We start from the raw sequence: 15,654 nt of genomic DNA, 5'->3' as shown, positions 1-15,654 counted from the left end.
CAGCAATAATAACTTACACGGGGAGGGCAGCAGCTCCCAGCCAACGCGACCCAACGGCAGCGGAGCGCCGAGCAGAAAAGCAAGCTTCCCAGGGCAATGCAGCAACTGCACAACCGTGGCACGGTCCCGTGGATTTAACTGAAGAGGACACCCGGCGAGCGGAGGAAATTAAAGTCCTGAGGGGTGGTGGTGGTGGTGGGTTTCTTTCTTTCCCCCCACCCCACCCCACCTCCGCCCTCCCCGATGGCAAACGCGCTCTCCTTGCAGCTCGCCCAGTCCAACAGTTTGATGCCAAAACAGGGCTCCTGGTGAAAGAGGAAGGAGGTTTCTTTTTTTTGGCTGGGATCTGGGCATCCAACCCCAGCTCTACACTGCAGTGAAGGGGGATCAGGAAAAGCGGGGGGAGAAACCACCCCAGCCCCACGCCGCTGGACCCGAGACCCCCGGGCACTCTCCGAGGTCCTGGAGCCAGGGCACCGTCCAGGGTCCTGGATGCGGAGCGACTTGGCGCAGCCTTCGCTTCCTACCCTCTGAGACACGGATTGTAGAGATATAGATATCTATAAAAACCTCTCTAGAGCCAAGCTGCTGCAAAGCAGAAAGTTCCAGCACTTTATTCTGCCTGGTTTGGGTCCTTTTCTTGCTTTATTTCAAGTGCCAAGTTCTCTCTTTGAACTCGCGGACTACAAATTACCCCAGCTGAAAAAATGTGTAACGTCAATGCTCTTGGAGTCTACGTTTGGGAGACCATAGTATTCTTCAGGTAGGCTGGGATGTGTGTGCGCTGGATGCATCTGTTGTGTTTCCCCGGGTGGGGAGGGGGGAGGCTGTCTAGTGCCATAACATCCGCCAGCCCACTATCCATCCACCCGCCTTCCCTTTCCTCATTTCTTCCCTGGGTCTGGCTGTTGGCTAGCCCAAGCCTAAAGACTTTAGGTAGCTTTGTGAGTTACTCTGTTTAATTAGCACTGCAATCTCGCTCTCTAACCGCAGTGCTGAAAACACCGGGCGTCCAGACTGGTAGGAAAGTGACAACTAGCGGTGGCTGAGACGATTACACTTGAATCTAGACAGCTCAGGGTCGCCTTTCCCCCTTGAAAATCTCAGCTTGAACTGAGATGAGTGGGCTATGTTTCAATCAAATCATCTTTAGAAGGCGCTGGGTGCTTCCCTACGGAGTACCCTCTCCTGCTTTCAGCCTCTGATTTACGCACACCCAGAAAACACAGAAAGCAAATCAGTCCTTTTTCCACAAACTTTCTGCAAAGGATGTTTTTGGTTGCAGAGGGAGAGGGGAGTTATTGATCCTTTCCTTCCCACATTTAAAATAAAACTCCAAGGGGAGGAGGAAGCTGCTTTGCCACCTGGGTTACGATTCAATTTTGCAGTTGGGTGGCTAGAATTTAAAACTATGTTTGCAATGTTTCAAGAATAAGATAGCTGAACTCCCTGTTTCATCTCTCCTCTGAACGTTTGCTTTAAATACACCAAGAGAAATACTGGCAAGTAACCCTTTTTGCTATATGTGAATGAATAATGCATTCTGCTGTGATGGTAATGATAAGTGTCACATACCTGCATGGGGAAAAGCTGCTTTTCCTGACCTCCAGAACTCTGTTACGCTCCCTTTAAGCTGAACAGTTTCTGTCGTGTGTGTGCGTGTTGACTAAAGCGTAATCTTGTGTTTCACTGAGGGAGTATTATTTAGACAGACGTTGTACGTGGCCAGAAGAATAATTTATTTCATGAACTGTTGCAATGGAAAAATGCTCTGCCAGGTTTCACTAACTGCTTTTTGTCTCTTCCACATGAATGTCAAGGTCTTCCTAAACCTGACACCTAGAACTTTTTCCAATTTCTCCATAATTGAGCCATAAAAGGACAGCAGTGTTGCAGCACAAACTCAGAGTACTTAATAAAGGGCCGTGTATTGGGTAGAGGAAGTAAGGGACCTCTGGAAGTGATTTCTCATGGTCTCAACAATACCACACACATCCCACTCCTAGCCATACCTTCAAACACATCCTTTCCACTCCCATTTGATTCTCCTGGAGTACACAGCAGTGCTGCAAAGCACAGTGGAGGTGAACAAATAGGTAACACTTGCATGCAAATTAAATGCTTTATCTTACTAGCACTAAGTAGCACTGAACCAGAGAGATAGAAGAAAAAATTAATTACACATAGCCCAGCTCCCCACTTTTGCCCAAAATGCTCCAAAATGCTGGATACTCTCTTCTGAAAGAAACCAGAGGCACCTCAATCAAAACCTTATACGATCCAAGCCTTATAGGCAGTGACAACTTCCTCAAGACCGATGGAAGGGAAGGGACAAATTTGTACTTGCCCAAGTTATCTTGTGCTTGTCTTATTCTAAAATTCATTTGGTGCACTGTGTTTTTTTTAAGCAAGTGTTCAGGGTCCCACGTTCAGAGGTATTGAGTATCTGCAGCTTCTGTTCTCTTCAGCTGGAGTCCTATATACTCACCACCTCGGAAATATCAGGCCTATGATGTTCACATGTAGTAATTTATGGCATGTGTGTTCATCCCTAGGACACAATGGATCTGTCTGTAGTTTGAGGTGCACAGAGAATAAAATAGTCATTACGAATGAATCTAATTAATAGAAGATTCTTGCATCAGATCATGCTTTGAATTGCAATTATTATTTTTAATGAATCATCCCTGTAAAAATAGGCTCCAAGCATCTTTTTCATGTACGTGTCCCCTTTACCACAGGCTAAACCCACCAATTTCTCTAGTTCAGCAATAGTTCTGCTATTCCAGCTTTAATGGCAGAACTTAGTTCATTAACCACTGCAGAGTGGTTAACCATTAGTTAATGAACTACCCATGCAGAAGCCATATTCAGTGTTTAAATATATATCCATCCCAAACCTGGTAATAATCCATAATACAAGTATGCATTACTTTAAATTATAGGGTACACCAACCTTTATTGTCAGCCTGTCAAAAAACATTCTGGAAAGAAGATCTGTGATGCGTCAGCACGTAGCCTACAAAGTAATAATGTAGGGGGCAAAAAAACAATAAAGACAAAAAGCAAAATAGATGCAGCAGATAGAGAAAATAAAATTAGATATGCTGTTCAACCACGAGGCCTCTGCTAGCCTCAAAATATTCCTATGGGAAAGAATAACATCTGGTGTGCGATTGCAAACATTATCATATTGCCAATATACTATTTGTTTCCGTTACAGTTGGGGTGTTTTAGTAAGAATATGCCGTAAGCAGCTTATTTAGAAGTGGGATTTTTATTTTATTTTTTTAACAGAAGAGTTTTATTTATTTTTCTCCTTGCCTTCACAGACTACAGTCACTTTGCTGTGACTAAAGACAATTACTTACACACTAAAACAGCAGAGAGCGGGAAGGGGGAAAAGGGGCTTATATCTGGATGTACTGTTGTGCTTATTTTCCAGCCTGCGGTTGAACTGTACTACAAGGAGAAATAATCATTCTGGGGGCAGCAACGGAGTAATCCAAATGAGGATCCTGTAGGCACCCTCATTTGTGCAGACACCTACGCAGGTTCATTAAAATGATCTCTCGAGAAGTCCCTCTACCTGCATGCACAAATCTGTTTACAAACTGCAACATTTGAAGATGTGCAGAGCCCATAACACGGGTTTCATGTCTCAGATCATCAAATTACCCCTAATGATACATAGGCACCATGACAGATGCCAAGAAGTGTAAATGCCCTTCCTCTATGGGGCAAAGAATAAAGGCAGCCTAGAATTTATTTTCTTATTGAGTGGATGTCGGTCTGGAAACCTTTGAACCAATCCACTAAAATCCCACGGACCTTATCAGCACATCTGTGTGAACAAAAACCAGAATCACCCCTCCTGAACAGAGGCTAAAAAGAACAAGGCTAGATTACTGTTTGCAATCTGAGAGTTGCTCCCAGATTTACAAACCTGTTGGATTGCTCTGGCCAACATTTTCCTCCCCATGCCTCCCATGCATTCAAAGTGCTTTTGCAAATTCATTTGTGAGCAGGGCAAAAGTTGCCGTATTGCATACAACAACCTGTTTTAACCTCATAGAGACGGCAGCACCCACTGTTCTCTTTTATCTCTAAGGAACCGGGCTTTAACAGAAAGGTAGCGGCATGCTCCTGCCTCCCGAAAAGCCAACTGGGGGGGAGGGGGGAGGATGGGAAAACCGTCCAAGCCTTCTGCTGAATCTCTGCAATGCTGGGTAGCATTGCAGCGAAATCCATGAGCAAGACGCTAACCAGAGCATTGTGGAGCCCAAGGCTGAATGCAGCAGCGGGTGCTTCCTTCAGTCAAGGGGCAATGTTTCCACATGCTATTTGCTTTCCAGCAAGATCTGTTGTGCTTCTGTCCTGTAGCTGTCAGGGTTTGAGATCACAAAAGGTAATTCAACACATTTCATAGTTTCATAGTTTCTAGGGTCAGAAGGGACCTGAGTAGATCATCTAGCCCGACCCCCTGCCACGGCGTATGTTAGGTGTACATCTAACATTTAAATGAGTTGGCTTTCCCAAGGGCTCTGTACTTTCCTTGGTCTGGGCCCTGGAAGGACTCCACTGGAGACATTTCAAATGGCTCCATATTCAGAACCTGATGAGGTGCCCTGTTCTGCTCATGGCACCTCTCTACACCCTGCTGGCGATAACACCACCAAAAATCATTCCCAGCAGGAGCGCCAGGCACTTCTGTAGGTTGCCTGATATAGAAGCTCATGATTAGCTATGCAATTGCTCTTTTTGAGTCAAGTTAATGGAATTTACAAAAGAAAGAAAAAATTACAAAAGCCGCTTCATAGCCTACAACAGCTGCGGCCTCATGCCTTCATGTAATCAGGAGTGTCACTTCCCAAGGGTGACAAATGACTTGGGTTACGGGTTCTCACCTTAATTATCCACAGAATCTAAAGCTTTGATAGCAGACAAAATGCGTCCAGACACAAACCATTTTTCCTGTAGGATCCACAGAGAGGAGGGAGGGAGAGGAATGCGGCTGTACTAGTTCATGAAAAGGCTGCAGGAAGGCCAAGTTCTTCCTTCCCCTGCTCCCCAGACATAATGGTTTCTAAAGCATGTGGGCAGTCCACCATTTAGCAATGAAGGGCGAGTTTGTGGCACCGCTATGACCCTATTCTTCAGGCAGTGTTGTCAGCACAGCATAGCGTTACACTCGGATGCCAGCAGAAGCAAGCAGTGCTTAATGTGTGGAAGGGTGCCCAACCTGGCCAATAAGCAGGTTAGATGTCAGGGACTTGCCTGAAGACAAGGCCTTCTCCAAGGTCAAGGGTCTAAGCAGAGGGGTCAGGCTGGTTCTCACTTCCATCCCCCAGTGGGAAAGGTACTGTGAGATCCTTGTATTCAAGATAAAATGGCAATTATGAAGCAAAACAAAGCAGCCCCGTGACTTGTTTGTGGAACTGGGTTAGATCTGAACCCAAGACCCCGAGGGCTGAAGAAGTCATTACTTGATCCACAAAGCTGCTGAACTCTGCAAGGCAGGCGCTTGTCACAAACAGCACACTGCCCGTCTCCTATCCCTCAGCAAAGGCATCCATTGCTGCCTTATGAAATTCATATTGCCTGACTCTCTTGAGGCTAATTTGGTAGCAGAAGATGAACACTCTCAGCATCTCAACTCAGATGTTAATCAATGTCCAGAGCGAAATGACTTCATCATCCTAACCCTGACGGACGATCATTAAGCAGAGATGCATAACCAATAGAGAAGCCCTTTCTCATTTCTACCTACTGTGCAGGTTAAGAGGACCCCGTAACCCCCAGTGTTAATAGCCACCTGCCAAATCTTCTAATGACTATAAATGTTATTTAGATATTTATACAGCACAGGCGTTTTAAAAAGAAAAATCGCCCTGTAGCGCTATCACAACTGCAAGGGCTGGATATACCAGAGCCTCCATTGCGAGTCATCGCAGCACTTGCTCTTACCCAAATACTGAAGCTTGTTTTAAAAACCCAGCGTGGCTCATGTTAGCAATAGAGAGAAGTTGATAGGGCAGTTTGGTGTTTCTCCTGTCCGTCTATCCAAGCTCTCAGACTGTGGGCAGGTACATCGAACCAGTTTGCATTATTTCCAGTAAATTACCCTTTTGATGTGCTGCTGTTATCTTAGCCAACTTGACTTGCATGTGCTCTACTGACCTTCTGCTGTGGGCAGGGGTATAATGTCTATTCTCCAGCTCAGGTAGTAGGATTACATGTGCAACTCCATGGCGAACCAGGCACGGGGAGCGGGGGTCTTTTTTTTAATTTTTATTTTTTTTAAATGTCTAATCCAATTTCCCCTCCCCCTACCAGTTTCAGTCACCAGCTGTGACTGTAATAACTCACTTCCAATGATGAGGCACATTAAAGTCGGTAAAGGCACTGCTAACACCATTGCCCCACTGTAGATTTGCGAAGAGACAGCAGCATGAGAAGAGGTGATTCTGCAAAAGAGAAATGGCCAACTGTCTCAGGCTCAGCATGGGGGGCGGGGGGGGAAAAATCACTATCCTTCATGTCTGCAGAGTTCCCATCCTCACACCATCTCAGTGCTGGCCTCCTCTACTTGCTATGCTTACTTGTGAAGAGAAAGCAAAGCAGCTATTGCATTGCACTTCGTCTAGTAAAAGATGCTTTGCTGAGCTCATTGGTTTGATCCCACTAAAATATATATATATATCCCCCAAATATCTTTGCATTGCTAGGTTAGCAAGATCGTTTTTCATGATGAAGACTGATATACTGGTAACATGCCCTTCTAAAACCCTGTGGTCCAGACCTAGAGCTGGGACAAATTCGCGCAGCTCTGTCGACCTTTGCCGATTTACGGCAGTCGACATTCTGGTCCCAGAGGTCTTCGTGATTTAGCCTGCCTATATGCATCCCAGCTGCTTCTCAGCATCTACCAATGCCCCAGTGGACAAGAGCCACAGATTTCAAGGCGTATAACAAATGCTTTTTTCACCCAAGCAATGCAGCCTACAGGAACGGCCTGTACTGAGCAGACAGTGCAGCACACAGATGCCTCCCCACACGCGCCGAGTGCAGCCCGTTATGCAGATAATACTTCATTCCTTGTATTGCGCCACAGTAAGCTGATGTTGGCACTGCACCACATCTGGCTGGTACGTAGGCACAGCTGGCGTCAGGTAAATACGTCTCTATTGGATCCAAGGGGTGGCTGAGAAAAACATAAGAAGCCTTAATTGACCAATGTCGCAGAAATCTGATTGCAATGCAACCACCACAGAAGCGCCTCAAGCACTCTCGCTCCTGCTTTCTTCCCCTCCTTCCTTTTGCGCTGCGGCTCCCGGCTCTCCGGAAAGCAGGGGCCTCTTTTCCAGTGGACAGCCCCCAGGACTCCATTTTAGGGGAGGGCGAGGCAGGGGAAATTCCCCAAGAGGGTGCCGGGATGGAGAACGTCGCATGTGTAGCACAGCGGCCCTTGCAGCACAATCAATCATTGCGCACGTTGCCTTCCGCCTCAAGCTGGCAGCAGCAACCCCAGATACACCACAATCAAAGGCATTTTTCTCTCTAGACAACAGCGAGTGGCAGCACTCTCATAACAATGCAGATTCCAACATACTGGGCAGGACTGGAGCAAAAAGAGAACAAATTTTTTTTAAAAATCAATGGCATCCAGCTGCCTATGTAGTGGGCCCATTTTAACAGGGCATCACTGGGAACCGGCTTCCTAGAAACCATTTCTCTTGCAGGCAGGGGTCTTCCTGGAACTTCATTTAATTTTTGGAGAGAGGGAGAAAGTGCTTTGCAGAACCCTGAGCAGTGCCAAGCACCCACTAGGTTTCAGAGATCAAGCTATAAGACACTGAATAACACATCCCATGACAGTTAGCCGCGTCCTGGAGCAAACTTCAGAGATGTTTCATTCTCCCTTGACCCTGTTCGCAAGGCACGTGAAAGCCTAAATGAGAGAGATATCCCAGAGATCGGTTTCTTGCTGCAGCAGGAGGTGAGGGAGCAGGGTGCAAATGCTAAAATCCAGCTTCGTACTAAAATAAATCCCACTTGGAAGTGCTTGCAAGTGGCTCCTAAATGCTCTTCGGAGTCTAGACCAGCAGTTCTCAACCTTTCTTAGATTCAAGGCATCCCTGGGAAAATGCCAGCTCTTAGCTCTCGCTCATTTTTTGGACTATGGAAAAAAGAATTGGGCAATTTTTCTATTGCAAAGAACGCAAGAAGCCCACAACATAGCAGAGCATGTTTATCACATTTGAAAGGGTTGGGATCACCTTGTGAATCATATTTGCACACCCACCTATGCTGTGAGGCACTCTTGAAAGGATCTCAGCGCACCCGGGTTGGGAATCACTGGTCTAGATACACATGGACTCCTCTTTCCACCAGCATCACAGGAGCACAACCCTACCAAGTAGTGTGCAATTACTCTTAATTTACTCAGTTAAATCAGTCTCCATCCTCCCCTCAGTGACTCTGAGGTCAGGATATACTGAGCTCAACCATCAAAATGCATTGCCCACCCCTCATCCACCCCCAAGCTCAGCCTGCCCCCTTGAAGAACCAAAGCCAGTCTCCTGCCTTCTGCTCCAGCCGGCATCCTCCTGCCATGGAGACTGCAGGGCCAGGCATTAGCTGGCAGTTGCACTGCTGAAGCGTGAGGCTGAGGCAACCACAGCTCACTCTTCCGCAGCAAGATTGATCCTGAACTGCTGGCAGGAGGGACAATATACCTTCTTCAGGTAACTGAATGCTTTGAAGTGCAAGGGTGTTCAAGGAAACAAGGTGCAGAGCAGAGAAAGCTCTCCCACCGCCGGGTCTGGGAGCCTAGTCTTTCACTTCCAAAGTTGCATTGTGTTAAAGGCTGTGAATGAGCTTGTCATTTACCCGGGGATCAAAAAACGGCACGAAGGAAAAGGCATCTCCATTCGCCTTTGACAGAGCAGGGCATTTGCTGCATCTTCATTTCCAAACCTGTGCTAGTTCAGCTGTGATTTACATGGGTCTGAAGGGCTCCAGACTACAGGATTTTCAATGGAGTCAAAGCCATTTCTCAGCAAATTCACTTTACCTGGGGTAAAATGTCACTTGGAAATGGAGTTCCAGCATTACAGTAGCGACTGCATAATTCTAGAGATAAGCAATGGATTGTGTCTTATCAGGATGGTTTTTTAAAGGATTTGAGGTGTAATTTCCCGGAATAAAAGGCAACAACAGCTCTTTGTACTTGATGTTACAGTTGCATTAATGATAAGGAATTAGATTTATATAAATCTATGATTCATCAGAACCAGTGGGTGTGATGTTCTTATCCAGTCTTTAAAAACATTAACCAATCCCTAACTAAAAATGATTTTTAAAAAGCTAGTTGTAACGAATGATTTATGTGCTCCACCGATAGAAATCCAGGTGTGATGGTAACAGTAGAAATACTTATGGGAGGACATCAAATAAATATTCCGAGGTCCCTTTCAGCCCTAATGTCTATGCAATCTATGAAATAGTGTACCTGAGAGCTGAGAGAAATCCAGGGTTTGATCCAAAGCCCCATGCAGTCAGTGGACAATCTTCCTCAGATCCCTGTTCTCCTATTTGATGGGCAAATTGAGGTTAGATGCAAATAGATGTACGCAGTGCCTGAAGGCTCAGTCTTACAAAAGCATATTTGACTTAGCTCTCGCTCACCCTGTGTCAGCAAAGTGTTTAAGCACATGCTTAACTTTAAGCATGGGAGCAGTCCCATTGACTTCAAGGGAGCAATTCACAGCATTGTCAAGTTCGGCCCAGAACGTGGCTTTTTCTATAAAGCAGTTGCAGACATTTTAAAATATCTCTGCGTGTCTTTGTGTCGAAGCCAATGCAAGTATTTATACAGCCAGTTAAAAATACTCTAAAGCCCCAAATTATCTCTCTCCATTATTTTTTTATGGTGGGATTTTCAAAAACACCTCGTCAGCTTAGGATTCTAAGTCCCAGTGAAAATCATTTAGCAGCTGTACAAAACAGAGACCTCTACCTCTGCCCTGATGAGCTTAAAGCTAAGAAGTCTGCATGTCATTAGGCAGCATGCAATTAGAGTTCAGTAAGCTTCAAAACGATATAGTTAAGACTCTCCGGTAAGGAGAATAAACCCAAATGACAATCCAAGTGGTATGAATACCGAGGGGACAAATGAGCTACATTGCTCTGGTCTGACATACTAACAGCTCAGAGATGCATTGGTAATAAACAGTGGCCCTGAGAGGGACGATGGAGGAGGCAGGCTCCCTTGGTCTGTTATAGTGTGGATGGGATCATACTGTGCAAATGCACGTCCATTAGCAAAAGTCTAAACAGGCCAGAACAAATTCAAATGGTAATTTTAAGGGTGGGGGGTGCCGAAACATCAGCAGGAATCATAGCAGCCGGGATCACAATAGCAATAAGGTACCATCTCCCTCAAATCTGTCTGCTTTGCCTCTGCTTTTTCTTCTTAAGTTACATATAACTCATGGTTTTCCTTAACCCGGGGCTGCCATGTTTTTCACTGCCCTACCTGCTTGGATCTCAGCTACTCTGTTCAGTCAGGGCCAGCAATTGTTCTACGTATTGCTGGTTTTCCTCGGTTCTAACCAGTTGAATTGGGGTGTTTCATGGGTGTAGACCACCGATTCTCAACCAGGTGCTGCAGCACCCCGAGGTACCCCAAGAGCCTATCAAGGGTGCCACAGGGTGCCCTTCACGTTTGGCCATCTCACAGTTTTCACATTGATTCACAAGACAAACCCAGAGATTTCAACCAGGAATTCATGCCATGATCTTTCTTATTTACCCTGCCGCAACTGCGTTTGTGTTAAAACCATTGTGCCCTGCTGCAGTCTAAGTTCTCTGCGACAGAAGAATTGCTCTACTATATTTCTGTAGCCAAAAAAAAAAAAACCCAACTGAAAACTAGGAGCTGGCCTCGAATCTACAACGGTTGAGAACCACCGGTCTAGGTGAAATGCGAGCTGCAGCTGCAAGATGTTATGAAAACATGCACAGCGTTTTGTGCATCTCTGTCCAGGACAGCCTTAAGCAGCTTCTCAATGGACAATAACTTTCCAGGGAGGGTTAACTTATTTTCACCTGATGGGAGATCTTCTCTCCACACACACATGTACTAACAGCAATTTACATTTCTATAGCAGCTTTCTTCTTGTAGGATGCCCAGCTAGTCTAAAAAATGTAAGCAGATTACACACACCACCACCGTGGCAGTGCAGGTACTTCTGGTGTGAAACCAGACAACCCCCCTGAAGTGCCCTGCACAGCAGCTCAGAACAGAATTGAGACTATTTAGCAAGCAGCCTCTTGTCCCCATGAATAAGGGATGAATGCAAAACTCCTCGCAGTTCTGATCCACAGCCCCATTCTTCCTTTCCTTTGGCCCCACCAAGTAGCAGGCCCTAGTCCCCAGTACCTGTGGTCTCCCCCCGCCCATCTTTCTGTAGTACTTGATTTCCTCCCAAGCCTACCTCCAGACCTGGAGATCCTTAAACAACAAACGCATGCAAGAGTTGCATGCAGATTCCCCCAGCAGCCTGGCTTTGCAAAGTCACTCCCATACCCCACCACATCCACAGCTGTGACCAAGATGATATCTGGTCATCTACACCAATGAAGTGTTACCACATGGACTGCTATCAGCTGTGGCACGTCACACGTGTGCACATGCGTGAACTGGGGAAGACAGAGATGCCTTTGCACACCACACACACCAGACCCAGCACTCAGCTGCAAAACCCCCCACTTTCTGCAGCCAGCCAGAATTTCAGAGGCAGCACAAACAGAGAGAGGGGGAGATACGCAGAGGGAAAGAACATCTGAAAACAATCTTGGTTCTTTCTAATTGAATTATCTATAAATATTGATTGCGCTATTCATTTCAATATTTGATCTAATAAAAAAAAAAATCTCTGCTTGTGTTTTTCCCAAGTACTCGAGGCCCCTGTCTAAGGGACTATTTGCCAAGTATGCAGAGAGAGAGACTCCAGTTATCCTTCCTTCTAGCTCCTGCGGAGAAGACAAGAGGCAGCAGCAAGCATGAGAGTGCAGGATGAAAAATGAGCACAGGAGAGAGGGAGAAGGAGTGGGAGAAAACTAGAAGTATGGAAAGGAAGACCACTGGGTGGTCCACGGGGCTCAGAAAGGCTTCAGAGAGCCTGCAGGCTATTTCTAAACTGTTTCCAGAGTGGGGCCAGGGACAGAGACAAGCCTTTCTATTCTCAGGCATCCACACCCCTGAAACAAGCAGCGTAGAGCTGTCAGGAGCACAGCCAAGAAGCCCTGACAGAGCCCAAATGCAGTGCTGGGGCATACACTCAGGGCCCCTCTGATGCATCTACATCCAGGCACAAGTGGGCAGAGTCCACTGTAATAAGGGTGAACCCACCTTCCTTTCCCAACTCAGATCCAGGTGCAAAGGCTAACTGCCCCACCACAAGCCTGGAGGCAGCATCTGGTAATTCCAGATATCTCAGAAGTCAGAGAACAAACCTTTGAAGAGTCCGCATGCAAAAAAAGCTATTGCACCAGCATGCCCCAAACTATGCTGCCTTCCCTACCTATCCCCTGGTATTAGCTATAAAGATGGAGGAGCACAGCCTCCTTCTCCACCCTGCATCGTGCCCTGTTCAGTGCTATTGACCCTTGGCATTTGCCCTGTCCATGTAGACCAACAATCCCTTGTTGACCTTAGGTGCTGGCATGCAGAGAAACCAAGGTTGGTTCCCCAGGGAGGCACCATAGAAGCAGCAAACTCAAGACCATCATAAGTAGCTATGCTCTTGCTAATGCTCCCAAAGGTACCAGTGGCTTCCCTGACCAGCCTTTTTGAAAGTTTCTGCAACAGAGGGTATTTCATATTGGTGGGGGAGTAAAATTCAAGCAGATATCCCCTGCTACCCAGACCCTTCTATAGAGCAAGATCCTTTGAACATGCCACTTCAGTGGGGTGACACTTCTGCATGGATCTGGCAGCCATCCTAGAGGTGATCAGGAGCAAGCCCCAAGTACTGTAGCCAGTAATCATGATGGGAAAGGAAGAAAGAGCATGAGGTGTGGAGGTTTGCTCAACAGAGGCCCTGGCTACACGATACATATTTTGCAATTTACTGGTTAATCGTGCAGTAAATTTAGACTGGCCATACGTGCAAAGTAAGACCAGGCACAAGTGCAAAGTAATTATCATGTAATTAACTGGTTAATTGTGCCATAAATTTAGACCACCCACATATGCAAAGTAATTATCACACCATAAAAATGTCTATCTAGCTAGAAAGACAGCCAACCAGCTACACAGTTAGTGCTCGAAAACATGCGACAACTCCAGAGCTGGTTTCTACCCAGCTTTCATGTGAACATATGTCAGTGCCCAGATGCACGTCTGCCCATATGCTTTTGGGGTGAGCAAGAAATGCTAGTTAGTAAATATATAGCCAATTACTTTGTCAGTATAGAACATCGTTTGCTTGACTGACCTGGAAGCAGGGCAGGCAGAGAGGTACATTCAACCTGTCACATGCCAGCTACTGCTGTACAGGTGCCGGATGCGGCACGGGCTTGAGGCCTACAAGCACAGCACAGACTGCCCTTTAAACTTCCCAGGACACGTTCATTCAGTTCAAAATGCCTCTGCAATTTAGGTCCTGTCCTGGCTGCGCTCCAGGATGCAAGGGAGCCGGCACAGTTGTTGTGGCTTGCGATTCAATTATAGGGTTCCCCACCCCTGCTTGTTCCTTCAAGGGCAACTGTGCACTAATTGGAATCCCCTGGAAAGGCATCGCTGCCCCTGCTGTATTAGAGGCAAGAGAGCACTTCCCTGCTACAAGCTCAGCCACGATCGGGATCACCAGGGAAAACCGCGGTCGATAGACGGGTCTCCTGCACAGCCGTTCGGAGGACACACCCGACCAAGCCTCTGGAGCGAGGGGTAGGAGCTCGGCTAATTGGGCATGCCTGCTGTCATGTCCAGACAACCACTAGGAAACACGCTCTCGGTCCTCCGGCTAATGGGCTCATGTGTTATTTATAACACACGGCACCACAACAAACACAGATTTTTAAAATATTTGCTCAGGGCTTGTTATACAGAGGCAGCTACAAGAGGAGCTAAAGCTACCAGCAGGAGACTAGGCGACACAAGGGGCTTGCGGTGGGCCAGGCAGCCTTGCTTCTCTGGACCACTGGTTCAAATCCAGCCGAAGTCCGTAGCGATTAAGCATCCTTTCCCGTGGCTATCCGTTGGCTTGTATGAAATTAGTTCAGTCTACATCTCTGTCAACACTGAGATTTGGGAAGAACGGTTCTCTGCAGTACCCACTCTCCAGCAGACACGTCTCCAGTGTCACCAATTTGAGAAGGCAGAGACTCGCCGAGGCAGTCTGAGCACTCTGGAGTTCATGAAAGTGCCCAGCAAAATAATAGCTCATCCCTAGACTAAAATCCTGCCATTGCAGAGGTAGCCAGCTTGGGCTCAATGTGCCCTCTTTCTTTTATACGGCATGTCACTCACTTATTTAAAATGTATTCTTAATCAAGTCTGCATCCGAAAATATATTCCCATCGTTACATGCAAAGTCTTTAAAATAAAGCCTTATTATAATAATATAATTATGCCTGGTTACATCCTCTATAAAATATAGTATCTATTACAGTAATATACTATACTAATAACCCATGCTGATCTAATGTGGAGCGCTGGTGAAATCCATAGGACATTCCTGCTTTCATCCCAGAAAGGCACGTCATGCATTCCCAATGATGTTGTGTTGCCAAAGGCTTCCTAATGTCCCCCAGATAATCCCTCGCCATTTCTCTATGGACTTGCCCAGCATCCACATCGCTTGAGGGCCTGTCCACTTCCGACTACCATGCATGATCCTAGTCGCACTCTTCCTCCACACCAGTTTGCTGCCAGCTGTTCAACGTGGTCCTCAGAATTAAAAAGGCACAATTAGCTCTCCGCTATCTAGAGAACAGGGCTAGTTCAGCTCCTCGGCTTTTGCTGCCAGCGGGGAGAAAGCTGATAGCTCCCTACACAAATGCTCCACCGGCGCCGGACAGTTTGTGACGTTAGATTTAATTAACCGGACCGTTCCAGGCCCAACTGTACCCAAGCAGAAAATTCAGCACTGAGGCCAAAGAGAATGAAGACAACAGAAATTAGGCAGGCTGGGACCCGGAGAAGAGACGTCTAAGACGGCTGAGGAAAGCTGCCTCGTTACGGGAATCCTCCCTCTGTTCTCGTCCTCGTCATCGGCACGCTGCCACCGACAGCAGGTGTCTCGCAAAGCCTGGCTAATCCATTTCAGGAGCCGTAGCTCCTCGGTCTCCCCACTTGAGTGGCCGTTCATCTTCCAATGACTTTCCCCTTCGGAGGCCTGCTGTTCTGCTGCACCTCCTACAGCTCAGCCCTGTGAGCTCGCATCAATCTCGCAAACGAGATGCTGGCTCGCTAGCCCGCTGAAGTGCTCCTTTGATGGTTTAGCAGCACATCCCAAGACAGACTCACCCAGCATTGCAGCAGCGCCAAGGAAAGGAACAAGATGCTCTCCTCTCCCGAGCCCACGTGCGTTAATGCAAGCCTCATGGTATATGCTGTCCCTGAAGCATTTTGTCTCATCTATT

General features: G+C 46.8%; 1 protein-coding gene across 1 annotated transcript in view; it reads left to right on the top strand.

Annotated features, from left to right (window-relative positions):
- Nucleotides 1-440: 440 nt before the first annotated feature.
- Nucleotides 441-15,654, top strand: part of GLRA1 (glycine receptor alpha 1) — a 51,260-nt gene continuing 36,046 nt past the window's right edge. The window contains exon 1 of the mRNA XM_019535390.1: nucleotides 441-763. Coding sequence (XP_019390935.1) covers nucleotides 708-763 — 56 coding nt within the window. The 5' untranslated portion in view covers nucleotides 441-707. The remainder of the gene's footprint in view (nucleotides 764-15,654) is intronic.

The sequence above is a fragment of the Crocodylus porosus genome, unplaced genomic scaffold, assembly GCF_001723895.1.
Source record: "Crocodylus porosus isolate Cpor-Errol unplaced genomic scaffold, CroPor_comp1, whole genome shotgun sequence".
Taxonomy (NCBI): Eukaryota; Metazoa; Chordata; order Crocodylia; family Crocodylidae; genus Crocodylus; species Crocodylus porosus.
The sequence above is the reverse complement of the archived record's forward strand: the minus strand, read 5'-3'. Positions and strand labels throughout refer to the sequence as shown.